A 27,696-nucleotide genomic window follows, 5' to 3' on the forward strand; every position below is an offset into this window, starting at 1 on the left:
GCAATGCTCCTCCTGCTCCTCCTTGCACAAAGGCAGAGGTAGCGGTCCTGCTGCTGGGTTGTTGCCCTCCTACGGCCTCCTCCACGTCTCCTGATGTACTGGCCTGTCTCCTGGTAGCGCCTCCATGCTCTGGACACTATGCTGACAGACACAGCAAACCTTCTTGCCACAGCTCGCATTGATGTGCCATCCTGGATGAGCTGCACTACCTGAGCCACTTGTGTGGGTTGTAGACTCCGTCTCATGCTACCACTAGAGTGAAAGCACCACCAGCATTCAAAAGTGACCAAAACATCAGCCAGGAAGCATAGGAACTGAGAAGTGGTCTGTGGTCACCACCTGCAGAACCACTCCTTTATTGGGGGTGTCTTGCTAATTGCCTATAATTTCCACCTGTTGTCTATTCCATTTGCACAACAGCATGTGAAATTTATTGTCGATCAGTGTTGCTTCCTAAGTGGACAGTTTGATTTCACAGAAGTGTGATTGACTTGGAGTTACATTGTGTTGTTTAAGTGTTCCCTTTATTTTTTTGAGCAGTGTATAATAAAACTTAGTAGAAGATGGCTGTATAGGCTTTTGTTGTTAGTTACCAAGCATGGTAACCATGCAAAATTAATATTTAAAGCTGTAAATTATGTTACACAATGTCCCAATTATCTCTCCTTCCTCCCAAAGTGCGCACTTGTTCACTTCACTGAATTGAAGGGAAATTACTGGTATAATAAATATGGTTGAAAATCCCACTAGCCCATGCCTCCACCAATCCAACGTTTTAAGATGTCTGAGAAGTAGTGAATAAGTGCACACTTTAAGGAAATTGGAGATATTATTGGAAGGCACACATTATTTGAAAATGAGAATATCCCTTCCTTAAAATGCAAAACATCTGTTTTGTTGACCTTGTGCTGTGTTGGTGTTTCTTTCAGGGTGGATCTCAATGGTGAGCCAACTCAACACCCTTGAAGGTCCAGAGTCAGAGAGTCAGAACATCCATCAGAGCGTTGCAGAGGTGCTTGGTGACAAGTACCACTACGCAAATGACATTGACAGCTCTCTGCTCTGGACAGTTGGGTACACCCCCTACATTCCCCCAGCTCTGAAAGGAAGAAGTTTCCTCTCTGTCGAGAACGTCTTCCTGGATGAGTGGGAGCCACTGACACTCCTGCAGACTCCTCAGGTTCTGTCCACCAGTGTTACCATCGTGGAGAATGACCTGTTCCAGTCTGCTGCAGGCCTAGTATCTCAGGTTCTGTCCACCAGTGTTACCATCGTGGAGAATGACCTGATCCAGTCTGCTGCAGGCCTAGTGTCTCAGGTTCTGTTCACCAGTGTTTCCATCGTGGAGAATGACCTGATCCAGTCTGCTGCAGGCCTAGTGTCTCAGGTTCTGTTCACCAGTGTTACCATCGTGGAGAATGACCTGATCCAGTCTGCTGCAGGTCTAGTGTCTCAGGTTCTGTCCACCAGTGTTACCATCGTGGAGAATGACCTGATCCAGTCTGATGCAGGCCTAGTGTCTCAGGTTCTGTCCATCAGCATTTCCATCATGGAGAATGACCTGATCCAGTCTGATGCAGGCCTAGTGTCTCAGGTTCTGTCCATCAGCATTTCCATCATGGAGAATGACCTGTTCCAGTCTGCTACAAACCTAATGTCTCAGGATAATGACTCCACCCCGAGAGCCTCCAACCAACCTGAGGTCCTTGTGGCTTATGTTTCAACCAAGAGAAGTAGTCTAACCATCACTATTTCTATGGTTTCAACCAAGAGTTGCCTTGTTGCTTTACATGAAGTTGATGCCAGTGCTACAAGCCTGGAGCAATCTGCTGAGAAAATGTCTACCTCTACCACTGATGTCAACGACATCTCAACTGCTGCTGCCAAGAAGAAGAAGAGGTGTGGATTATTCTCATCTCTCTGGAGAGCTCTCAGGGGGAAGAACAAGAAGCCTGGAAGTAATAACTCATACACTCTTAGTCTCTTTTGTACCTAATATAATCATTTATCAACTATTTTGATACTGAAATCCGGTGTTAATGGCCTGTCTGTAAAATAAGTTTTCTATATTTTCTACCTTTAGTTTTTTCCAGGCTAAAGTGGCTTCCAAGAAAGAGGATGAAATCAACAAGGATGTGAGCAGCCTCACCTGCCACCACAACACCACACAGGGAGATCACTGATGCAGACACCCACAATGGTGTTCCTGTTTTTTTTTATCACACTTTGTCTTCATCCCCAATCCCTTCCTCGACCCCACCCGTTTTATATTCTGTAAACCTTTTGTCATTGCATTTGATCATGTTTGTCTCTCATTGGTATCACTGTCATTGAAAATGGAAGGGGTTTCGTAGTTCAACTACTTGTCAATAAATCACTGGTTAACCTTCAAACTCCGAATTGAGACAACCGAGGCAAAGACGTCAGCAGGAGGGCAACTGTGACCTTCAGAAATATGCAATTATGTGAAAAGTTTGTAACCACGTAACAACGCTAATGCGATCAGTTATGTCCACATTTTCCGGAGAATAACAGGCATTCTCGCTCAGGGCCTCAAGATGGAGTAGTAAGCACAATTATAATGGTACCCCTCATAATGATGCTTTTATCAGCTGTTGGATATGGGGATATTCCCATATTAGGAATTCCTGTGGGAGATTTATACCGGTGAATAAGTATGATAATTGGACATGGATTGTCTCTGGCTACTGAGGATTTCCATCATATGATTGTAGCCTAGGTTATGATTCTGTTATGATGAGGTTTACATTGCAGTTGTCTCCTTAGACATGACTGACCCACGGTATTGAAGTCTATTACACCACGTTGATGCATCATGAAAACACCCATGTGTGTGCAGGAGTTTAACCACAGGCATAATGTAGACAAGGTGTTTATGTAAAGCAAGTGTGTTTTCAGTTTGTTCTTTGTGAGCTATTGTCAGATTAAGACATATAACAGATGATATGACATGGCTATAGTTTATGTTTCAAACCACCACCAACAAAACACCAACCCTGTTCTCAATTAAATTCACTATTCTGCTCCATTTCCGAGGGCTCTTTTACAACACAATGTTATGATAATGAAACCTGAAACCAATAGCCATCTCCATTTAGGTTACAGCAAGAGGCTAAAAATATCCAGTTCTGACTGCTAGTAGTCACGACCTAAATTATGACAAAATTCTGCACCACTGGTAGTTGACGTCAATACAGTACAGTCACTTCCTCGGTGACGTAATCGAACGGACTCGGTCGGTAGCATTGCCATCTGGTGGATGGACTCCGACTCGAGCCCCGTAACATTACGTCATTGGAAAGAAACCGAAGCCAGTGTTTGGGTCTGGGTTTCAATACAAACGGATGAATAGCCGACCATTAGAACTGATACTCGACAGCAACAACTTGAGCTACAATTAATACGCCTTTAGGCTACAGTAAACTCTTAAATAACTACTCAATATGCCTCAGACGTTTTCTGGAGAGTTTTGGGGAATCTTGTGACTAAGAATGTTTCAAATTAATTGAGTGCGCTTCATTGGTAATGAGAAAATAGTTGCACAGTCAGCATAACAGCGTAGGGGTTTTTGACTTCAGTTCATTGACATGTATGTAAATTCTACTGTATAGACTAGCCAGTATCATGGTCGTCGTGCATTTTTTGTTTAATATACTTCAAAAGACAAGGGCTCGACAATGAAGTGAAGGGATAGATAGTAAAAACTAGCATTAGCTGATTTAAAACTGTTGCAATTATGATACTTAGGAGTTGTGCGTAAATGTCTCTGTCCATGGTGCTGAAATGTTTTTTCTTTATCGTGACTGAGAAACGCATTGCAGGATGTCCATTGTACTGATCCTATTTTATGGACAATCAAATATGTTATTCGACTCTACTGATACACACTGTATGTTCATCCAGCTATATGTTATGTTGAATATTGTTTGAAATATAGCTGGTAAGGGTGATTGCCATTTGCATCTCTGACGCAACTTTGAGGAATCAAACTGAACGCTGTAAAGTCTAAGACGTTGAACTCTGTTTTTGGTTAATATTTGCAGATGTGTGTGTGTGTGTGTGTGTGTGTGTTGTGCCAGCCAGGGTGGCGTGACTCCTGAAATAAGTGAGGTTGGAAAACGTGTTGTTCTTGCATGCTTTATCTTGGCCAGGTAGCAGTTGCAAATGAGAACTTGTTCTCAACTAGCCTACCCGGTTAAATAATTCTCAAATTCGTAAAAGTGCGTGCACAATCACAAGGAAGAAAGATGCGAGCTCTGGGGGCTGCATTCCCATTGACTGTTCCATCTCCCTGTCAGTGGCTGCAACATTAGCAGTGCCGAGGCGGTGGCAGCACTGAGAGAGAGAGAGAGAGAGAGAGTGCGAGAGAGAGAGGGGGGTGGGGGACGGGGGACGCAACACACAGACTCCGCCTAACTTTACCACGGTCCAGCATCACCGAGCCCGTGTCCGGTGGCGCGAGGGCATCACAGCTCAAAGCCAGTCCATCCAGAGGGTCCCTCGGCGTGCTTGTGTCATCTCTTGGCGTGGAGATGGGCTTCCCGTAAAACCGGCGTTGGTGGAGGGGAGCGGTGGGCCGGAGGGGGGTGGGGGGGGAGAAGCGAGAGACTAGAGAGTGAGGAGGTGGAGAGAAAAAAGCCGAGGAGGACGAGAAACAAAAGCACAACCGTGGGTGCCTGCAACAACCATGAGCAGCGGCGGCTTGCCCTATTCACCAGAGCTGCTGCTCTACCCGTGGACGATGTCGTGAGGTGTGGCTCGCAACGCTAAGCAGCAGGGATTCTGTCAGTCGAAACGACAGTAGCAAGCCAAGGAGGGGTGCTGCTGGTGGAAAAGATGTCGACCGCCTCGGTGGGGCCCCAGGGCGGCCCTCGCCCACCCACCGCGCCGCCGACCGTTCCCGAACTGCCGGACCTCAGCCATCTCACGGAGGAGGAGAGGAAAATAATCATGGCCGTAATGGATCGGCAGAAGGAGGAAGAGGAGAAAGAGGAAGCCGTGTTAAAGTAAGGGCTACATTTCCTTTCCCTGAACGGTGGTCGGTGGAACCCCGAACGCAACACCCCCATTCACGAGCGAGGTGTCTGTGTCCAGAAGGCAGACGCGCGAGCGGCCATCCGCCACCTATTAGTCCCAATATGTTACCAATATGCCTGTCGTTTACTATTGTAGTCACATTTCACACCCATTCAACCACCACAACTCGTTGCATCCCCTATTGTTCCCTAATACTGGGCTGTAATTTCCGTATAGCCTACAGATGTTATAGCCCACGCTAACAGTGTTCCCTTGCTTGCCACTGTATGAATAATTCACACCAGGTTGGATACTGGGGTTCGTTTTGGGATTCGGCTATTCGGGGGGGGGGGGGGGGGGGGGGGGTCACAGTTTATAGGCATGTCAATGGTTTAGCTTTGCTCAAATCCAGTATAGGCTATGCGCTCTTCTCAAAAGCCCCCATAAGGAACGTCAGGTGTAGCCTAGTCTATATGATTGAAATTCATCCTAGTGTGGACATAGCTTACAAGGTGAATAGCTAATCAAGGTATCCTCGTCGTGACAGTCGATGGTGATGGAGGTAGTCATTGATAAGGACGGGGAAATCGGGTCAAACGAGATACAGGTGTAGCCTCGCGCGGGTGGCCGAGGAGGGGAGACGGGGTGTACCAGTGGGGGAGCACTGGATGAATCATACCACAGGACTGCGTGCCCCCCTCCCTCCCTGAATCTTTCCATCTCTTCCTCCTCTCCCAAAGTATTTTTTGTTTTGTTGCTTTGACACCGCCGCGTACACAACCGATAACACCACCTTACCGAAGCAGCTTGATGGCTGGCAAGGCTTGGTAGCTGTCCTTAACACAACATCAACGGTGTGCAAGATATCGAACTGTTGCTGTTTATGTCACCTGTTGCTGTTTATGACACCGTCGACATCCAACAAGATGATGGTGACATTAAAACTACAATGATGCTTCATTGCGAGCCTGGCACAAATCATTCGTATTTAATGCCCGACAATCGTGTTACACTGGTGTGGTGCCATTTTCCCCTACCCTCGGCGATGAGTGAGAGTGGGTGTGGTTGCACTGGTTGGAAATCTCACCCCTAAGCATGATAGGGGGAATTGAAGATCGACCAGTTATAGCCAATGTCTGGTTTTAAAACACCTCAAACCAGTATCAATTCAACTGATATCGAATGAATCAGTTATTGGACCTATTTTATTCGGAAAACGTGAATGCAGCGTGTAGGTGCCGTGCGCCTCTCGTGTTCAGCTCTAGTCCACTGTTGGCCTAAACATCTATTCTGTTCTCCTTCCCCCGTGAACGGATGTATAGGTTATTCTTTAGTTTCCCCACCGGTCGGTTCCCAACACAATGCAATGAGGTGAATAAAAGTCGCTTATATAATTTTGCATGAGACCATCTTAACGAGATCGTGTGGTAATAGGGAACATCCATAGTGCACTACGTGACTCATGCTGTGTTACTAACATTCACTTTGCTCATCCTCACCGAAGGCTCAATCGAGTCCAATTTCCAACAGCAATACACTATGTAAGATATCTAGCCTGTTCAAAGTGATTTTCGACATCCTTGTTTGCTGCAATTGCATTGCACTGTTTCATTTCCTGGTTGAAGTCTGGGGGAGCCAGGGCTGGAGCGATCTCGTGCCCCAGGAGAGGAAGTGATGTATTTAATGTTCCATGAGGCTTGAGCCCTCCACAGCTTCTGTAAATAATGCCCTCATCATTTAGCCAATCATTTATATGATGATCCATGCACACGCAAAGGTCATGGCCAGTTGCTGTGCTGTTGCTGTGGCTCTGTGTGCACAGTTGCACACGATTCCCTTTGAATATGAGAAGCTGTCATGTGTTGGCGGCTCTCAAGTTAAGGTCTGTATGTAGTGGTTCAGTGCTTCCAAGAGAAATGGTATAGAATCACAATAGCCTTGTGTCCGGAATGTTTATGGCATATGGGAGAATAGGGAATAGAGAGTGTGTGTGTGTGTGTGACAGAGAGAGAGCGAGAGAGAAATAATATAAGAAAGAAAAAAAGAAAGAGCGTGAAAGACTGGGGCTGTGTGTGAACTTTCCATGGATTCTGCGGGCATTCACATTCTTCCTGTGCATCAGGGGCGCAACTTTGGTTTTAGAAGTGGGGGGGACCTAATTATAGTTTTTTTTAATCCAGTCGGATAAACACTCCAAACATCCTACCAGATAGCTCGGAGGCGTCCACATGGTCCTGAAGTACACCTGGTTTTGTATCACATTCTAATGATAAAACTGGGGGGTGGGGGGATGCAATTTCAGAATGTGGGGGGGGGGGGACATGTCTCCGACCCCAGTGAAAGTTGCGCCCCTGCTGTGCATCATGGGATGCATTGGGGAGACACATTACTCAGACACGCAACTTCAGAACCATTCACACTGGGCACAGGTGTCAATTCAATGTCTATTCCAATTTGGTTCAATGTCATTTAATTGAGATGATGTGGAAACAACGTTGATGCAACCAGTGTGTGCCCAGTGGGTTGTTGCACATCGTTACTAAACTCATATATTTCCATTGAGCATTTAACGTCTAATACAGTCTAGTAGTATGGCATTGTGATCAGGGTCTTTTGAATAGACAGGACAAGCATTAGGCCTATGGTCCCACGTTCTTGGCATGCGGCCATCCAACAAATTACTTTCCCCATTCACTTCAGCTCAGTGAACGTTTCCGATGAACAATGAACAATGTAGCACATGATTATTACACATGCAATAGATGATATCAAGCTAGTCTGTCGTGACAATGATATAACATTGCCACACTGGCCCTCCCGACTGTTCTGGGTGCTATTCATTAGACACCAAAAGGAAGAAAACGGACCAAAATGGGGAGGGACTACCTGAACTTGTCCAATAAAAAATTGTCCTTTTTGTTTCCCGTTGCAAAACGTTTTGCTACGGTGGGCACTAATGAATATGACCCAGGTGTTCTTATGGTACCTGGGAGCTAAGCAGCTGGTGATAAACTCATAGGTTCCTGTATCTCACCACCTCCGTCATGGGAGAGGCCAGTGTGTCCAGGTCTGTTGCCCAGCCCAGAGGCCTCATCCTGGACTAATGATGACCCCTTAGGTCAGCCTGTGGGAACAGAGCACCTGGAGTTTCTGCTCTTAATAGTGGTGCTACTGTATCTGTACCGTGGGTGACTCATCTCTGTAGGTGTTGTTGCAGCAGATGCAGCAGGTGAAGAAAGATGACGTGGTCTATTGACTTTCTCTATCCTGTCCTCTGTAAAAGTTTTCAAAGAAGGTGTGAAATGAGCAACTTCACACTATGTTGATGTGCAAGACCATTACTGTCCTCTGAATCAGGGTGTTGGACACGTGGCTTAAGAGAGATGGTATTACTGGACACTATAGACATGGTTGAGAGTGTAGTAGGAGTGCTGAGCACCATTCTAACACACTAATAAGCAGGACTGAACTGAACACTGAACTAGCATGCTCAAAGAATTTACAGCATTTAGCATTTAGCAGTTAGCTACCGCCCCAATGTGGTGAAACAACACCCGTTAACGAAACAGGAAATCTCCCCCTTAGAGCATTTGTAAATATAGAAACCCCTTTCAAATATTGATGAGCTAACAGAGGTTGTAGAGTTTCTTAGAGGGGTGTATGAAGCAGAGGGAGAGAGAGAGGAAGAGCCCTCATCATCAAAGATGGCGGAAGAGAGGAATCCTAGAGTATAGTGGATGGAAGGATTTGGAGGGTTTAGGATTAGAGGGGTACCAGGGAGAGCGCGAGTGTACACACACACACACACACACACACACACACACACACACACACACACACACACACACACTGCCAATCTCAGCTTCACAGGGCTCCAGAGGGCCCCCAGAGCACAGAGTGCATCAGAAGGCCATGCAGGCACTACATCACCAGCCAGCCATAGGTCACTGTTAGATAGGTATACAAGGGCAAGACGTGTAGCTGAGGTTAGTATGGAGGTTGTAGGGAGGAGGTCTGGATGATCCAGTTATTTTCCCCCTCTGTGTTGAGGCTACTATGACGTGAAGGCTGTTGTATAGGAGATGTGTATTTGCAAGGAGTCACTTGCAAATACACATAAATACACGTTCACATACATGTACAAGTCTCTCAAACATTCACATGCTCTGTGTACACCGTCCCAACCACCTAACACACAAGCCCACTATGTATGTATCCACAGCTGCGTCAGCTGCAGAGCTGGGAGGGCTGTGATGTGATTATTGATTGACAGACAGGGTCGGTAGTTGATGTTGACGTGGAGCGGGTGTCAGACCTGGTGGTGCACCCCGGGGCTGCTGGGGGTTGGCTATGTCCTCCCTGGGAATATTTTGGCTTTTGTCAGCTACTGACTGGCATACACCGACACGCACACACACACACACACCGACTCACACACACACACACACACACACACACACACACACACACATACACACACACACACACACACACACACACACACACACACACACACACACACACAGCTAGTGCTTCTATGGGACTGAGACACTTGGTGTGTTTGTTCCAGACTGGGTACTCAGCTACTATACTAACATACATGCTGTGACACATCCTGTGAATGTCCCTGATGTAATGATATCAAATGCTTAGATTCATCTCTGCATTTTATTATGAGTAGTAATGCTTATGATTTGTTATCGAGATACGTTTGTCCTGTAACCCCCCTATGGTAATGACCTGGGCTCTGAGTTCCCTCATCAAGTCATGCAGTTGTAACTATTTGTCCATGTGTGGGATCAGCACCAGCTGAAAGGGTTGCCATGCCAACTCCTATTCCCTTCTGCCTTCTCATCTCCTCCCCTCTCCCTCCGTCCCACCTCCCTTTCGCCCCTGCTGTGTCTCAGTGTCTTTAGTGTTCCTGGCTGGTTACTCCTGCCTCCTTCTACCCCCCAAATAACCCCTTTTCACCCCCCTACCCCCTATCCCTCACCCCCCCTTTTCCCATCCTCCACCCTCCTGCTGTGTCTCAATGTCCCCATGTTTCCGGCTGGCTACTCTCCTCTTCCCAGCAATTAGCACTGTTCTGCTGTGGAGCTTCCTCTGCAGACTGGAGGGAGGTAACTGACCATAGCCACAGACACACACACACACACACACACACACACACACACACACACACACACACACACACACACACACACACACACAGGGATAGAGAGAGAGAGAGGGAGAGAGAGAGAGGGAATGAATTGGGGAGAGAGAGAGGGGGAAATATGACATGGTGGGAAGGTGGAGAGAGAGAGAAATAAGGGGGAGGGGAGGGAGAAAGACAGGGGAAATGGAGAGAATGAGTGTGGAGATTTCTCTGTGTGGTTTAATTCTCACGGCTGGAGGGAATGGAGAAGAGGGAGGATGTGTCCTTGGTGATGAACTCTGAACTCTTCCTGACTTATGTAGCTCTCCTGTTTCTGCCTTTAACATTTCTTCTGGCACAAGAACTGTGAGTTTTAGCGACAGTATCCTATTTCATATTATTTTATATTGTTGGCACCCGTGACGTGACAGCTGGTTGGTGAATTGGGGATTTTTCCATTAAACATGGGGTCATATTAATTGGGTAGAAAAACAGCCTTACCTCTTCAGGGATACATGTCCAGGAAGGCATGTGAAGCCAGGTTCTAAACACTTATATGGTCAGACACTTTACACCGTCACAACACGTCCCCAAATCGTTCCCACGAGGGAAAATAAATACCCTCTGTCTCTAGACATGAAAGTATTCCCTCTCTTCTGATATCTCACAGTTCAAATAAACACAAACTGCTATTTTTTCTTAATCAGAGAGCTGAAGGTTTCAAGGTTTCCGGGAGAAAATTGTTAATGTTGAATTATGGAACAGCTCTGGAAATAGCTCACACTTGGAAGCGGCCTCCTGAAATATTTAAATATACAGTTTGCTTGCTCTGGCTATGCTGTTGATGTCCCACATCTTTAACCTGTTTCAGTTTCCCCCCCGTTGTTGAATTTCTCCTAATTAGAAGTGTATATTTATTGGGCATGGCTTTGTTTATGTCTGTGTGTGTGTGTGTGTGTTTGTGTGTGTGTGTTTGTGCGTTTGTGTGTGTGTGTTTGTGCGTTTGTGTGTGTGTGTGTGAGTACTTGCATCCGTCCGTCAGTGGATGTGTGTGTGTGTGTGTGTGTGTGAGTACTTGCATCCGTCCGTCAGTGGTTGTGTGTGTGTGTGTGTGTATGTGTGTGTGTTTGTGTGTGTGTGTGTGTGTGTGTGTGTTTGTGTGTGTGTGTGTGTGAGTACTTGCATCCGTCCGTCAGTGGTTGTGTGTGTGTGTGTGTGTGTCTGTGTGTGTGTGTGTATGTGTGTGTTTGTGTGTGTTTGTGTGTGTGTGTGTGAGTACTTGCATGCGTCCGTCAGTGGTTGTGTGTGTGTGTGTGTGTCTGTGTGTCTGTGTGTGTGTATGTGTGTGTGTAACTTGTCAATACCTTAACGCTTATTATGAGAAGATCAAAACTACCTTGATGTGGTGTTCTGTCTACCTGATGCATTTCTGAGCTGTTTGAATAGGGCCCCAGTCGTCTTCATAGAAACTTCCATTCCTGAAGACTGGGGCCCTGTTCAAATAGTCAGCAACTTTTATTATACACACCAGCATCTGGTTTGCAGCAAAAGACGGTGCATCTCCCTGCTAACACACACAAACACACGCACGCGCACACTATGGTTGATGTGTCTGTATTTAGTGGATGTTGGCTCTCACACAATCTTTTCTTTTAATTAGAATAACTCAGAGGCACTTGGGTGTAACTGAAACACCTGGAGGAACGATCATGTGTGGAAGGAGCACAGTATGTGTGTGTGAGTGAGAGAGAGTTGCGTCAGTGTGTGTGTATGTGAGTTGTGTTAATGTGTGTGTGTGTGTGTGTGTGTGTGTGTGTGTGTGTGTGTGTGTATGTGCACGGCTGTCTTCTCAGTGGGGTGTAATTTCTCTATGCGGCAAGCAGTTCAGGTGGAACTCGGCTGCATATCAAGGAATAGCTGCCCATTCTGTTCATTTTATCTTGCAACATTTTGTTTCCACAGCAAGTTTGGTGGAGCAATTTTGGCACTGCCAGGGTCGTAATCACTGTGGTGTGTGTGTGTGTATGTATGAGGATCATATAGAGTTTAAGGTATGTGTTTATTTGTGTACTCTATGTACGTTATTAGCGTTAGTAGTTCAGTGTGTGTGCCCTCTATCTCTGGTGGGAAAAGGCCTCCTGCCTTTGTCTGTGTGGTTACACCTGGGCTCCACTGCATCCTGGTTAATCATTTTCTGTTCCTCGTAATCAACTCCTCCTGATATTTGAATAGAGTATATATGTGTTGTTGAGAAGTTTGTCAGTGGCTAGTGTATTAGGTACACCCGTCTAGTACCGGGTTGGACCTCCCCCTCTCCAGAACGGCCTGAATTCTCTGGGGCATGGAAACGTTGCTCAATTGGTATCAAGTGACCTAACGTGTGCCAGGAAAACATTACCCACACCATTACACCACCACCACCAGCATGTACTGTTGACACCAGGCAGGATGGGGCCATGGACTTATGCTACTTACGGAAAATCCTGACTCTGCCATCAGCATTACACAAGAGAAACCGGGATTCGTTGGACCAGTTTTTCCACTCCTCAATAGTCAAGTGTTGGAGATCGCGTGTCCACTGGAGCTTCTTCTTCTTCTTGCCTCTGGTGTCAAAGGTTGCATGTTCGAATCCAGCACTAGAAAATTGTCCCCAACTTTGACCTTAACCATTCCGAGTTAATGCCTAACCTTAAGACTTCGAAGGTTATGCCTAAATTTAACCCTTTAAAAAATCTTAGTTGTTAATGCCTAAACATAAAGGGGAACTTCACCCTGGGGGAATCTGGGCTTGTTTTCATCATGTCTGAGGCATTTCTAGGTCAGTGTTATGTGTTTCACATATAATTGCTCAGGAGGAAGGCAGGTCAGGGCTTCGCGCGCTGAATGATACACCCTATGAAAGCTTCAAGTGTGTTGATCATGGGGGGTGAGTTCTAAAAAGTAATGTAGTCCCGCTTTATGGCATTTCGCAAAGGCTCTATGTTATACTGATCGCACTATACGTTTCTGTAGGTGTAGATACAGTGCCTTGCGAAAGTATTCGGCCCCCTTGAACTTTGCGACCTTTTGACACATTTCAGGCTTCAAACATAAAGATATAAAACTGTATTTTTTTGTGAAGAATCAACAACAAGTGGGACACAATCATGAAGTGGAACAACATTTATTGGATATTTCAAACTTTTTTAACAAATCAAAAACTGAAAAATTGGGCGTGCAAAATTATTCAGCCCCTTTACTTTCAGTGCAGCAAACTCTCTCCAGAAGTTCAGTGAGGATCTCTGAATGATCCAATGTTGACCTAAATGACTAATGATGATAAATACAATCCACCTGTGTGTAATCAAGTCTCCGTATAAATGCACCTGCACTGTGATAGTCTCAGAGGTCCGTCAAAAGCGCAGAGAGCATCATGAAGAACAAGGAACACACCAGGCAGGTCAGAGATACTGTTGTGAAGAAGTTTAAAGCCGGATTTGGATACAAAAATATTTCCCAAGCTTTAAACATCCCAAGGAGCACTGTGCAAGCGATATTGAAATGGAAGGAGTATCAGACCACTGCAAATCTACCAAGACCTGGCCGTCCCTCTAAACTTTCAGCTCATACAAGGAGAAGACTGATCAGAGATGCAGCCAAGAGGCCCATGATCACTCTGGATGAACTGCAGAGATCTACAGCTGAGGTGGGAGACTCTGTCCATAGGACAACAATCAGTCGTATATTGCACAAATCTGGCCTTTATGGAAGAGTGGCAAGAAGAAAGCCATTTCTTAAAGATATCCATAAAAAGTGTCGGTTAAAGTTTGCCACAAGCCACCTGGGAGACACACCAAACATGTGGAAGAAGGTGCTCTGGTCAGATGAAACCAAAATTGAACTTTTTGGCAACAATGCAAAATGTTATGTTTGGCGTAAAAGCAACACTGCTCATCACCCTGAACACACCATTCCCACTGTCAAACATGGTGGTGGCAGCATCATGGTTTGGGCCTGCTTTTCTTCAGCAGGGACAGGGAAGAAGGTTAAAATTGATGGGAAGATGGATGGAGCCAAATACAGGACCATTCTGGAAGAAAACCTGATGGAGTCTGCAAAAGACCTGAGACTGGGACGGAGATTTGTCTTCCAACAAGACAATGATCCAAAACATAAAGCAAAATCTACAATGGAATGGTTCAAAAATAAACATATCCAGGTGTTAGAATGGCCAAGTCATTGTCCAGACCTGAATCCAATCGAGAATCTGTGGAAAGAACTGAAAACTGCTGTTCACAAATGCTCTCCATCCAACCTCACTGAGCTCGAGCTGTTTTGCAAGGAGGAATGGGAAAAAATGTCAGTCTCTCGATGTGCAAAACTGATAGAGACATACCCCAAGCGACTTACAGCTGTAATCGCAGCAAAAGGTGGCGCTACAAAGTATTAACTTAAGGGGGCTGAATAATTTTGCACGCCCAATTTTTCAGTTTTTAATTTGTTAAAAAAGCTTGAAATATCCAATAAATGTCGTTCCACTTCATGATTGTGTCCCACTTGTTGATTCTTCACAAAAAAATACAGTTTTATATCTTTATGTTTGAAGCCTGAAATGTGGCAAAAGGTCTCAAAGTTCAAGGGGGGCGAATACTTTCGCAAGGCACTGTATGGTTCTCCTTGTTCGAAAGAGCCATTAGGCATTTTTCAGCGTTGTTCCTGTTGGCCGATTCATTGCTAAATACACAAGCAGAGAACAACATTTTAGTCTCTGAATTACGACAACTTGTGTTGGGCGGTACTTCATGCTCTGGCCCCGATTCTCCACAAAGGCTTTTTGAAAAGGAGGCGGACACTACTGTAACAACAATCCTTTGGGCAAAACCGAAAGAACTGACCAGACACAATGGCTTCAATTGATTCCTCTCATCAACACAAATTCGATGATGGAGCATCTATTAGCTTTATGGTGACATTCAACCATACATGTTTCAACTGGATATATAGCAAAGAGGATTCGAAACAAAGAGTTGCATTTAGCTAACATTAGAAGCTTAGCTCCCAAGTGGCACAGAGGTTTATGGCACTGCACCTCAGTGCTAGAGGTGTCACTACAGACCCTGGTTTGATTCCAGGCTGTATCATAACCGGTTGTGATTGGGAGTCCATTAGGGCGGCGCACAAATGGCCCAGTGACATCCGGGTTATGGTTTGGCCGGGGTAGGCCGTCATTATAAATAATTATTTGTTCTTAACTGAGTTGTCTAGTTAGATAAAAGTTCGATAAAAATAAAAAGCTACAGCCGATGCCAGCTAACTTGTTATGTGACACAGCTCGCATTTGTAACTTGTTAGCAAACATGTAACATCAGTAACTGAAAATAATTTTACTAGCTAGCTATTCTGGTGGTTAATTTCGGTATTATCAAATGAGGGGAGACAAAATTATTGCACAAGTCAGAGTTCAACTTAAACTAAAACTTTATTCACTTATTAATAAGGAGAGCAGGTCACACCACACACACAAGTGAATGATGTGAGTGCTCTACAATAACAATGGCTTGTCGAAGAACCACACTTAGATGATTTACTGAGAGCCCCGACACAAAGGATACAAACACCTTTTATAGCAAAGATACACCCCCTTAGTCTACATGACAAACAACAGATGTGTGGAATGGGTCATAAGGTTAGGATTTGTATGAAAGATACTAATAATTCACAGCAGACAGTATCTGCTGTAAAGACCGTTCTCATTGTGTAGAAACCAGGGTCTGGCCCCCAACACAAGCTTGATCTCATAATTATCCATACCCAAGCCATCGCTTCCTGGTACCTTCCAGTCAAACCGACGCAATCTCCCTCACATGACTGAAATGTGGCCTAAGGCATTGTAAATATACTTGTCAGCATGAAACCCCAGTGGCCCACTCTCAGTTCACACAGACACAATATAGTTCTAAGAACCCCCTATTCCGTTGCATAAAACAAACATATGATGCAATACCAGCATTATAACATAATCTTGTAATTTCGCTCTCACACTATGTCACATAATTGATGAGGGTGGAAATTGGTTATGATTATGACTGTGGATGCATTTCAATCTCACAAATAGGCATGACGCCAGATAGGATTCCAAACAGATGTAAATAACAAGTATTGCATATCCAGCACGCTAGCTGGCTACTTTACTTGCCATCAGTGAGGAGAAACAATAATACAACAATTTACTGTTGTAAATCTGCAAAACTGAAACTGGTTTAACTATAAAAATATTTGCCTAAGCATGCTTGATAGACATGGCTGAAGGTACAGTAGATACTGTCTGCTTATCTAGGCTCATTTGTATGGTCTGGTCACTGTGAAAAGATTGAGTGTCATGCCATATTTCTTTCTATTAGGCTAGATATTGTTATAAATGTAAACTCTGTGCCTGTGCATATATTTGCATGTTCTATTCATCACTAATGGTGATGTTATGCTGGCATGGTTGTTCAATTTGGACAATGGAGTATAATTTGAGTTTGTTTTTTTGTCTTACTGACAATATTGTGTGGTGCCTGGGCTTCTTCCTGTTGTGGATTCTAGATACAGAAACAGAATTAATTTGCATGCGTGTGTCAATGTAGCAGAACTATATCCCGTGTACTGTATCCCTCTTGAGGGATTAGACATTATGCTGGATTTCAAGCAGATGACTCATGAGGAGCTGAATGGCAGTTTGATCATGACAACACTCCTCCCACGGCTTTACAAGTATTCCCAGAATTTACTGTATGTTTCTTTGGAATGGCAATCACAGTGGGTGCTCTGGTCAGAGTGTGCCCTCACCCCCACCCGCCCGAGACGCCGGCAAGGCAAGGCCCCGCCCTCATCCCAAAGAAATTTTCCAAGGGCTGGAAAAACCAAGCCCTGCCTGACGCCCGACAGTTCTTATTTACAATGATGGCTTACCAGGGAACAGTGGGTTAACTGCCTTGTTCAGGGGCAGAACGATAGATTTTTCTTACCTTGTCAGCTCAGGGAATCAATCAAGCAACCTTTCGGTCCCAACGCTCTAACCACTAGGCTACCTGCCGCCCCTAACTACCAGGACCAGCGCACACACCACTCACAGTATAAAACTACCCATAACCACCAGCACACACACCGCTCACAGCATGAAGCCAAACCACAAAACATAAATAAAGAATAACAATAATCCCATCCTCACCCCTGATTGGAGGACCTCAAACATTAAACTCCAAACCTACAGGAGGGTAGATCTCCAGGAACAGGGTTGGAGTTAAAACCTACAGGAGGGTAGATCTCCAGGAACAGGGTTGGAGTTAAAACCTACAGGAGGATAGATCTCCAGGAACAGGGTTGGCGACCCCTGTTCTACATGGTCTTATGCTTTGCCACACTGGCTGTGTTTACACAGGCAGCCCAATTCAGACCTTTTTTCCACTCATTGGCTTCGGTACACTGGCAATTGTGTTCGGCATTTGGGAGCTGGAGAAGCTGAGACTCTTTGTGCTTATGGTGATGGCCTGCCCTGTCAGCGGTGAACGGTCAGCTGGATAAGACTCTGCCGAAAGTGGTGTAGGGTCACTTATCCATTAACTGTTTGGTCCTCTTGCAGAAGATTTGCTGGTACTGCATTTTATACTCTTTGTGGATGGGATGTAGGGCAACACGCCTTGTTGGTAAAGGTATCAACCAAATGGGACCGGCTATTGTCTTGTTTAGGGACAATGAGAGGACACTGGGAGCTGCTTTTAAGAGGAAAGATAAGTCAACAAAGTAAATGGGCTGGGGTGGGGGGGCTAAAGAAGGTGTGAAAAGTCTTAGGAAGGCAGTTCTTACGCGATATAAATGGTTGTGTATGGGAGATTGAGGAGAAATGGCACCTCAATCGCTCTCATACACAACAATACATTTACTGTCTAAGCACAACCAAAAAACCCTTCCTCATCTCAAAGTACTGTCTGTAAACCTCGCCCAGCCCATTGATAATGACAAATCATTCTTGTCAATAGAATCCCTTTGCAGGGGAATTTTGTAGACATGTCTTTGTATTGTGTTTTGAGAATCTGCAGAGAAGAATGAGGTGGTTGTGTCAGTGTCCCTTGCTGGTGTCATGCCGTTGGCCTGGGGGTAGGTTTATGACAGTCATAAATACCTCTTTCCTCCTTTTTCCTCTCTCTACCTGTCACGTTCTGACCTCTATTTCCTTTGTGTTGTATTTATTTAGTATGGTCAGGGCGTGAGTTGGGTGGGCAGTCTATGTTTGTTTTTCTATGTTGTGGGGCAGTTCTATGTTTTCGGCCTAGTATGGTTCTCAATCAGAGGCAGGTGTCATTAGTTGTCTCTGATTGAGAATCATACTTAGGTAGCCTGGGTTTCACTGTGTGTTTGTGGGTGATTGTTCCTGTCTTTGTGTTTGCACCAGATCGGGCTGTTTTGAGTTCTCACGTTTCTTGTTTTCGTTAGTTTGTTCATGTATAGTGTCTTCATTAAAATACAATGAACAACCACCATGCTGCGTTTTGCTCCGCCTCTACTCCACAACAAGAGAACCGTTACAGAATCACCCACCACAACAGGACCAAGCGGTGTGGTAATGGGCAACGGAAAAAGCAGCAGCAGGAGCAGCGCGAGGAAGTATGGACATGGGAGGAGGAATTAGACGGAAGAGGACCCTGGGCTCAGCCAGGAGAATATCGCCGTCCCAAAGAAGAACTGGAGGCGGCGAAAGCGGAGAGGCGCTGGTATGAGGAGGCAGCGCGGCGTCGTGGATGGAAGCCCGGGAGTCAGCCCCAAAAATTTATTGGGGGGGGCTAACAGGGAGTATGGCTACGCCAGGTAGGAGACCTGAGCCAACTTCCTGTGGTTACCGGGGGGCTGGAGAGACCGGGCAGGCACCGTGTTATGCTGTGGAGCGCACGGTGTCCCCAGTGCGGGTGCACAGCCCGGTGCGGTACATTCCAGCTCCGCGTATCGGCCGGGCTAGAGTGGGCATCGAGCCAAGTGCCATGAAGCCGGCTCTACGCATCTGGTCTCCAGTGCGTCTCCTTGGGCCGGCTTACATGGCACCAGCCTTGCGCACGGTGTCCCCGGTTCGCCTGCATAGCCCAGTGCGGGCTATTCCACCTCGCCGCACTGGCAGGGCGACCGGGACCATTCAACCGGGTAAGGTTGGGCAGGCTCGGTGCTCAAGAGCTCCAGTGCGCCTGCACGGCCCGGTCTATCTGTCACCACCTCCACGCACCAGCCCTCCGGTGGCAGCCCCCCGTACCAGGCTGTCTCTCCGGCCCATCCTTACAGGGGCTCCCTCCTCTCCAGCTCTGCCGGAGCCTCCCGCCTGTCCGGCGCCTCTGCCGGAGCCTCCCGCCTATCCGGCGCCTCTGCCAGAGCCTCCCGCCTGTCCGGCGCCTCTGCCGGAGCCTCCCGCCTGTCCGGCGCCGCTGCCGGAGCCTCCCGCCTGTCCGGCGCCGCTGCCGGAGCCTCCCGCCTGTCCGGCGCCGCTGCCGGAGCCCCTCTGCCCCGAGCAGCTGCCCCTCTGTCCCGAGCAGCTGCCCCTCTGTCCCGAGCAGCTGCCCCTCTGTCCCGAGCAGCGGTCCCTCTGTCCCGAGCAGCTGTCCCTCTGTCCCGAGCAGCTGCTTCACCTCTGTCCCGAGCTGCCCCTCTGTCCCAAGCAGCCCCTCTGTCCAGTGGGGTCATTGAGAGGGGTGGGCATTGTGAGTAAGCCACGGAGGCGGACAATAAGGCGGACTAAGACAATGGCGAAGTGGGGTCCGCGTCCCGCGCCAGAGCCGCCACCGCGGACAGACGCCCACCCAGACCCTCCCCTATAGGTCAAGGTTTTGCGGCCGGAGTCCGCACCTTTGGGGGGGGGGTACTGTCACGTTCTGACCTCTATTTCCTTTGTGTTGTATTTATTTAGTATGGTCAGGGCGTGAGTTGGGTGGGCAGTCTATGTTTGTTTTTCTATGTTGTGGGGCAGTTCTATGTTTTCGGCCTAGTATGGTTCTCAATCAGAGGCAGGTGTCATTAGTTGTCTCTGATTGAGAATCATACTTAGGTAGCCTGGGTTTCACTGTGTGTTTGTGGGTGATTGTTCCTGTCTTTGTGTTTGCACCAGATCGGGCTGTTTTGAGTTCTCACGTTTCTTGTTTTCGTTAGTTTGTTCATGTATAGTGTCTTCATTAAAATACAATGAACAACCACCATGCTGCGTTTTGGTCCGCCTCTACTCCACAACAAGAGAACCGTTACACTACCCTACTGCTGGTACATTTGCAAACCCTTTGGTTATTGACATAGATATTCTGGGAACATCAGAAGATGGGGGGAAATGAACTATATTCTGGTAATCCGACCAATTAAACATATGCAGTGGTACTTAATGAATAAGATGTCAGTTCAGTTGTCATCTGAGACATTCTCATCAATGATAAGATGACATAAACTCTACAGTGGAAAGTCTACACATCAGAGTTATCGGATTCACATAGAATTGTTGTTCAATTTAAATGTTTGAATATGAAATTATTCGTGATGGGATGAAATGTGAGATTTTGTTATGATGCGTGAATGAGGACCCAAAAGCGAATTAACAAACAGAGTACTTTAATGACGAACATACGTGGGCTCAGATGGACAGGTAGATTCCGACAGGACAGGACAAGGTTGCAGCACACACGATGATAGTCTGGTTCAGGCATGAGACACATAAACAAACAAACAAGAATCCGACAAGGACAGGAGCAGAAACAGAGAGAGATATAGGGACCTAATCAGAGGGAAACAGGGAACAGGTGGGGAACGGGTAGTTAGAGGAGACAAGGGACAGCTGGGGGAAAGCGGGGGAGAAAAGGTAACATAACAACGACCAGCAGAGGGAGACAGGGTGAAGGGAAAGGACAGAGACAAGACACAACATGACAGTACCCCCCCACTCACCGAGCGCCTCCTGGCGCACTCGAGGAGGAAGCCTGGCGGCAACGGAGGAAATCATCGATCAGCGCACGGTCCAGCACGTCCCGAGAGGGAACCCAACTCCTCTCCTCAGGACCGTACCCCTCCCAATCTACTAGGTACTGATGACCACGGCCCCGAGGACGCATGTCCAAAATCCTACGGACCCTGTAGATGGGTGCGCCCTCGACAAGGATGGGGGGGGGGGGGGGAAGACGAGCGGGGGCGCGAAGAACGGGCTTGACACAGGAGACATGGAAGACCGGGTGGACGCGACGAAGATATCGCGGCAGAAGAAGGCGCACTGCGACAGGGTTAATGATTTGAGAGATACGGAATGGACCAATGAACCGCGGGGTCAACTTGCGAGATGCCGTCTTAAGGGGAAGGTTCTGAGTGGAGAGCCAAACTCTCTGACCGCGACAATATCTAGGGCTCTTCGTTCTACGCTTATTAGCAGCTCTCACAGTCTGCGCCCTATAACGGCAAAGTGCAGACCTGACCCTCTTCCAGGTGCGCTCGCAACGTTGGACAAAAGCCTGAGCGGAGGGGACGCTGGACTCGGCGAACTGAGATGAGAACAACGGAGGCTGGTACCCGAGGCTACTCTGAAAAGGAGATAGCCCGGTCGCAGACGAAGGAAGCGAGTTGTGGGCGTATTCTGCCCAGGGGAGCTGTTCTGACCAAGACGCAGGGTTGCGAAAAGAAAGACTGCGTAAGATGCGACCAATAGTCTGATTGGCCCGTTCTGCTTGACCGTTAGACTGGGGGTGAAAGCCGGAAGAGAGACTGACGGAAGCCCCAATCAAACGGCAAAACTCCCTCCAAAATTGAGACGTGAATTGCGGACCTCTGTCCGAAACGACGTCTGACGGAAGGCCATGAATTCTGAAAACATTCTCGATGATGATTTGTGCCGTCTCTTTAGCAGAAGGAAGCTTAGCAAGGGGAATGAAATGAGCCGCCTTAGAGAACCTATCGACAACCGTAAGAATAACAGTCTTCCCCGCTGACGAAGGCAGTCCGGTGACAAAATCTAAGGCGATGTGAGACCACGGTCGAGAGGGAATAGGAAGCGGCCTGAGACGGCCGGCAGGAGGAGAGTTACCGGACTTAGTCTGCGCGCAGACCGAACAAGCAGCCACGAAACGACGCGTGTCATGCTCCCGGGTGGGCCACCAGAAACGCTGGCGAATGGAAGCAAGCGTACCCCGAACGCCAGGGTGACCGGCTAACTTGGCAGAGTGAGCCCACTGAAGAACGGCCAGACGAGTAGGAACGGGAACGAAAAGAAGGTTCCTAGGACAAGCGCGCGGCGACGGAGTTTGAGTGAGTGCTTGCTTTACCTGCCTCTCAATTCCCCAGACAGTCAACCCGACAACACGCCCCTCAGGGAGAATCCCCTCGGGGTCAGTGGAGGCTACTGAAGAACTGAAGAGACGAGACAAAGCATCAGGCTTGGTGTTCTTAGAGCCCGGACGATAAGAAATCACGAACTCGAAACGAGCGAAAAACAGCGCCCAACGCGCCTGACGCGCATTAAGTCGTTTGGCAGAACGGATGTACTCAAGGTTCCTATGGTCAGTCCAAACGACAAAAGGAACGGTCGCCCCCTCCAACCACTGTCGCCATTCGCCTAGGGCTAACCGGATGGCGAGCAGTTCGCGGTTACCCACATCATAGTTACGTTCCGACGGCGACAGGCGATGAGAAAAATACGCGCATGGGTGGACCTTGTCGTCAGAGAGGGAGCGCTGAGAAAGGATGGCTCCCACTCCCACCTCTGACGCGTCAACCTCGACAACGAACTGTCTAGAGACGTCAGGTGTAACAAGGATAGGAGCGGATGTAAAACGATTCTTGAGGAGATCAAAAGCTCCCTGGGCGGAAACGGACCACTTAAAGCACGTCTTGACAGAAGTAAGGGCTGTGAGAGGAGCTGCCACCTGACCGAAATTACGGATGAAACGACGATAGAAGTTCGCGAAGCCGAGAAAGCGCTGCAGCTCGACACGTGACTTAGGGACGGGCCAATCAATGACAGCTTGGACCTTAGCGGGATCCATCTTAATGCCTTCCGCGGAAATAACAGAACCGAGAAATGTGACGGAGGAGGCATGAAAAGTGCACTTCTCAGCCTTCACGAAAAGACAATTCTCTAAAAGGCGCTGGAGGACACGTCGAACGTGCTGAACATGAATCTGGAGTGACGGTGAAAAAATCAGGATATCGTCAAGGTAAACGAAAACAAAGATGTTCAGCATGTCTCTCAGGACATCATTGACTAATGCCTGAAAGACAGCTGGAGCGTTAGCGAGGCCGAAAGGAAGAACCCGGTATTCAAAGTGCCCTAACGGAGTGTTAAACGCCGTCTTCCACTCGTCCCCCTCCCTGATGCGCACGAGATGGTAAGCGTTACGAAGGTCCAACTTAGTGAAAAACCTGGCTCCCTGCAGGATCTCGAAGGCTGAAGACATAAGAGGAAGCGGATAACGATTCTTCACTGTTATGTCATTCAGCCCTCGATAATCTATGCAGGGGCGCAGAGACCCGTCCTTCTTCTTGACAAAAAAAAACCCCGCTCCGGCGGGAGAGGAGGAGGGGACTATGGTACCGGCGTCAAGAGCTACAGACAAATAATCTTCGAGAGCCTTACGTTCGGGAGCCGACAGAGAGTATAGTCTACCCCGGGGGGGGGTGGTTCCCGGAAGGAGATCAATACTACAATCATACGACCGGTGTGGAGGAAGAGAGGTGGCCCTGGACCGACTGAACACCGTGCGCAGATCGTGATATTCCTCCGGCACCCCTGTCAAATCACCAGGCTCCTCCTGTGAAGAAGAGACAGAGGAAACAGGAGGGATAGCAGACATTAAACATTTCACATGACAAGAGACGTTCCAGGAGAGGATAGAATTACTAGACCAATTAATGGAAGGATTATGACAAACTAGCCAGGGATGGCCCAAAACAACAGGTGTAAAAGGTGAACGAAAAATTAAAAAAGAAATGGTTTCACTATGATTACCAGAAACAGTGAGGGTTAAAGGTAGCGTCTCACGCTGAATCCTGGGGAGAGGACTACCATCCAGGGCGAACAAGGCCGTGGGCTCCTTTAACTGTCTGAGAGGAATGTCATGTTCCCGAGCCCAGGTCTCGTCCATAAAACAGCCCTCCGCCCCAGAGTCTATTAAGGCACTGCAGGAAGCTGACGAACCGGTCCAGCGTAGATGGACCGACAAGGTAGTGCAGGATCTTGAAGGAGAGACAGGAGTAGTAGCGCTCACCAGTAGCCCTCCGCTTACTGACGAGCTCTGGCCTTTTACTGGACATGAAGTGGCAAAATGACCAGCGGAACCGCAATAGAGACAGAGGCGGTTGGTGATTCTCCGTTCCCTCTCCTTAGTCGAGATGCGGATACCTCCCAGCTGCATGGGCTCAGCACCCGAGCCGGCAGAGGAAGATGGTAGTGATGCGGAGAGGGAGGCGACGGAGAGCGCGAGCTCCTTTCCACGAGCTCGGTGACGAAGATCAACCCGTCGCTCAATGCGAATAGCGAGTTCAATCAAGGAATCCACGCTGGAAGGAACCTCCCGGGAGAGAATCTCATCCTTTACCTCTGCGCGGAAACCCTCCAGAAGACGAGCGAGCAAGGCCGGCTCGTTCCAGCCACTGGAGACAGCAAGAGTGCGAAACTCAATAGAGTAGTCTGTTATGGATCGATTGCCTTGACATAGGGAAGACAGGGCCCTGGAAGCCTCCTCCCCAAAAACAGATCGATCAAAAACCCGTATCATCTCCTCCTTAAAGTCTTGATACTGGTTAATACACTCAGCCCTTGCCTCCCAGATTGCCGTGCCCCACTCACGAGCCCGTCCAATAAGGAGAGATATGACGTAGGCGACACGAGCAGTGCTCCTGGAGTAAGTGTTGGGCTGGAGAGAAAACACAATATCACACTGGGTGAGGAACGAGCGGCATTCAGTGGGCTCCCCAGAGTAACACGGCGGGTTATTGATTCTGGGCTCCGGAGATTCGAAAGCCCTGGAAGTGGCCGGTGGATCGAGGCGGAGATGGTGAACCTGTTCTGTGAGGTTGGAGACTTGGGTGGCCAGGGTCTCAACGGCATGTCGAGCAGCAGACAATTCCTGCTTGTGTCTGCCTAGCATCGCTCCCTGGATCTCGACGGCTGAGTGGAGAGGATCCGAAGTCGCTGGGTCCATTCTTGGTCGGATTCTTCTGTTATGATGCGTGAATGAGGACCCAAAAGCGAATTAACAAACAGAGTACTTTAATGACGAACATACGTGGGCTCAGATGGACAGGTAGATTCCGACAGGACAGGACAAGGTTGCAGCACACACGATGATAGTCTGGTTCAGGCATGAGACACATAAACAAACAAACAAGAATCCGACAAGGACAGGAGCAGAAACAGAGAGAGATATAGGGACCTAATCAGAGGGAAACAGGGAACAGGTGGGGAACGGGTAGTTAGAGGAGACAAGGGACAGCTGGGGGAAAGCGGGGGAGAAAAGGTAACATAACAACGACCAGCAGAGGGAGACAGGGTGAAGGGAAAGGACAGAGACAAGACACAACATGACAGATTTGGGTTTTCATAAGATAAGGGCTCTTCTCAATCAGTGGCCCGCCCCTGTGAAGGGACATGGGCTATAAAACCTTTCAAACACGCCCTCCTCTCCCTTCCTATATAAAGCCTTGACGACAATATAACCTCCTGTTCCGAGGATGTTTGGACGACGGTCCGATGTCAGAATGGTTCAGATAATAACTACAGAACAAAGCCAACATCAGCGTGAGCTTTGGTTGCGAATGGTATGAACTTTGAACTCTTATTCACTACAGAAGTGATACCTCCTAGCCATTGAGTTAGCAACAGCAGATGCAAACGAGGGTTAGGAAGGAACAGACAGAGTATCCCATAAATATTTATTGCATTTTCCTGTTCCAAATGGGCGGTAATTTAGAATGCATAAGATACTGTATTTATGATAGCACAGCTTCGCCCTTTGTTCCTCAGTCTTCCCGCTCTTTCACTCAAACCCAGCCCCTTTTCCTTTGTGTAACAAGCTGTCATATCTGTTCCGCCCGCTGGGGACGTTTTCCTTTATGACGTAATTTGTAATCAAGTTATGATTTAATTATGTGTATGTGTAATTCTGTGTGATTAGTTAGGTATTTAGTAAACTAATAATTAAACCCAATTTTGTATTGCTGATTCAACTTGTTAGCCAGGGTTCGTGCAGATAACCAAGAATTTACAACTTTCAGATGAGACTGAATTAAGATGACGATTAATATTGACTGCTATTGATATAATAATAACTAGGTCTTTAAGAGTTTATTTGGAAGATAACAGCTCTATAAATATTATTTTGTGGTGCCCCGGCTCTAGTTAATACAATTTACATGATAAGCTCAATCAGGTAATATTAATTACGGAGAAATTATTTTATAGAATAGCATTTCATATCACTTAATCCGGCATAGCCAAAGACATGACACTGGTTTCTGTCCCACAATCTTGTTGTGCTCCATAACCGCAAAGTGTGTCTGCTCCCTCATGTATGTGTACACACAATGCCCCCGCTTTGGGATATTTTTTCAGCAGGGCACTGTGGAATGACTCCAGATAATCTGAGTTTTACAAAAAGGAAAGGTAAAAAGCGGGGTAGACTAAATTGATGACATGGTCTGGAAGGTACTCTGTGGTCCTCAGGCTACCTCTTACGACCTGTAACCCCGTAGCACAAACACAAACCATACAAACACTACCCAATTCATGTTTATAACATGCGTGCTGTAAATTGATCTATCTTAGCCGTCAGCTTGTAAATATTTTGGCCAACTTACCTTAACCTTGTGCAGAACTAGAGGTTGGAAGTGCATGTTGGTGGAATCAGATTCTGTACCACCTACAACAAAATACAGAACAATACACAATTTAACCACCACACTCATTGTATTTTAAAACATTTTTATTTTTTATTTTATTTCACCTTTATTTAACCAGGTAGGCCAGTTGAGAACAAGTTCTCATTTACAACTGCGACCTGGCCAAGATAAAGCAAAGCAGTTCGACACATACAACAACACAGAGTTACACATGGAGTAAAACAAACATTCAGTCAATAATACAGTAGAAAAATAAGTCTATATACAATGTGAGGTGAGATAAGGGAGGTAAAGGCCAAAAAAGGCCAAGGTGGCGTAGTAAATACAATATAGCAAGTAAAACATTGGAATGGTAGATTTGCAGTGGAAGAATGTGCAAAGTAGAGATATAAATAATGGGGTGCAAAGGAGCAAAATAAACAAATAAATAAATACAGTAGGGAAAGAGGTAGTTGTTTGGGCTAAATTATAGATGGGCTATGTACAGGTGCAGTAATCTTTGAGCTGCTCTGACAGCTGGTGCTTAAAGCTAGTGAGGGAGATAAGTGTTTCCAGTTTCAGAGATTTTTGTAGTTCGTTCCAGCAGAGAACTGGAAGGAGAGGCGGCCAAAGGAAGAATTGGTTTTGGTATTGATTTCTATTAGACTGGCTAGCTAAGCATA

The 27,696-nt window shown here is 47.1% G+C and overlaps 2 protein-coding genes across 47 annotated transcripts in view; both read left to right on the plus strand.

Moving 5' to 3' along the window:
* The first annotated feature begins 511 nt into the window (after positions 1-511).
* Positions 512-2,292, plus strand: LOC149975692 (uncharacterized). The gene has a single exon (XM_090204562.1). The coding sequence runs from the start codon at positions 941-943 to the stop codon at positions 1,994-1,996; it is 1,056 nt and encodes a 351-aa protein (XP_090060688.1). The 5' UTR covers positions 512-940; the 3' UTR covers positions 1,997-2,292.
* Positions 2,293-4,368: 2,076 nt separating this feature from the next.
* The window catches only part of LOC110493517 (regulating synaptic membrane exocytosis protein 1), a 106,764-nt gene continuing 83,436 nt past the window's right edge, over positions 4,369-27,696 (plus strand). For all 46 annotated transcript variants that reach the window (XM_090204566.1, XM_090204570.1, XM_090204583.1 and 43 more), the window contains exon 1: positions 4,369-5,027. In XM_090204566.1, coding sequence (XP_090060692.1) covers positions 4,858-5,027 — 170 coding nt within the window. In that variant the 5' untranslated portion in view covers positions 4,369-4,857. The remainder of the gene's footprint in view (positions 5,028-27,696) is intronic.

The sequence above is a fragment of the Oncorhynchus mykiss genome, chromosome 17 (genome assembly GCF_057628025.1).
Source record: "Oncorhynchus mykiss isolate SJ-2025 chromosome 17, ASM5762802v1, whole genome shotgun sequence".
NCBI classification, from domain to species: domain Eukaryota; kingdom Metazoa; phylum Chordata; class Actinopteri; order Salmoniformes; family Salmonidae; genus Oncorhynchus; species Oncorhynchus mykiss.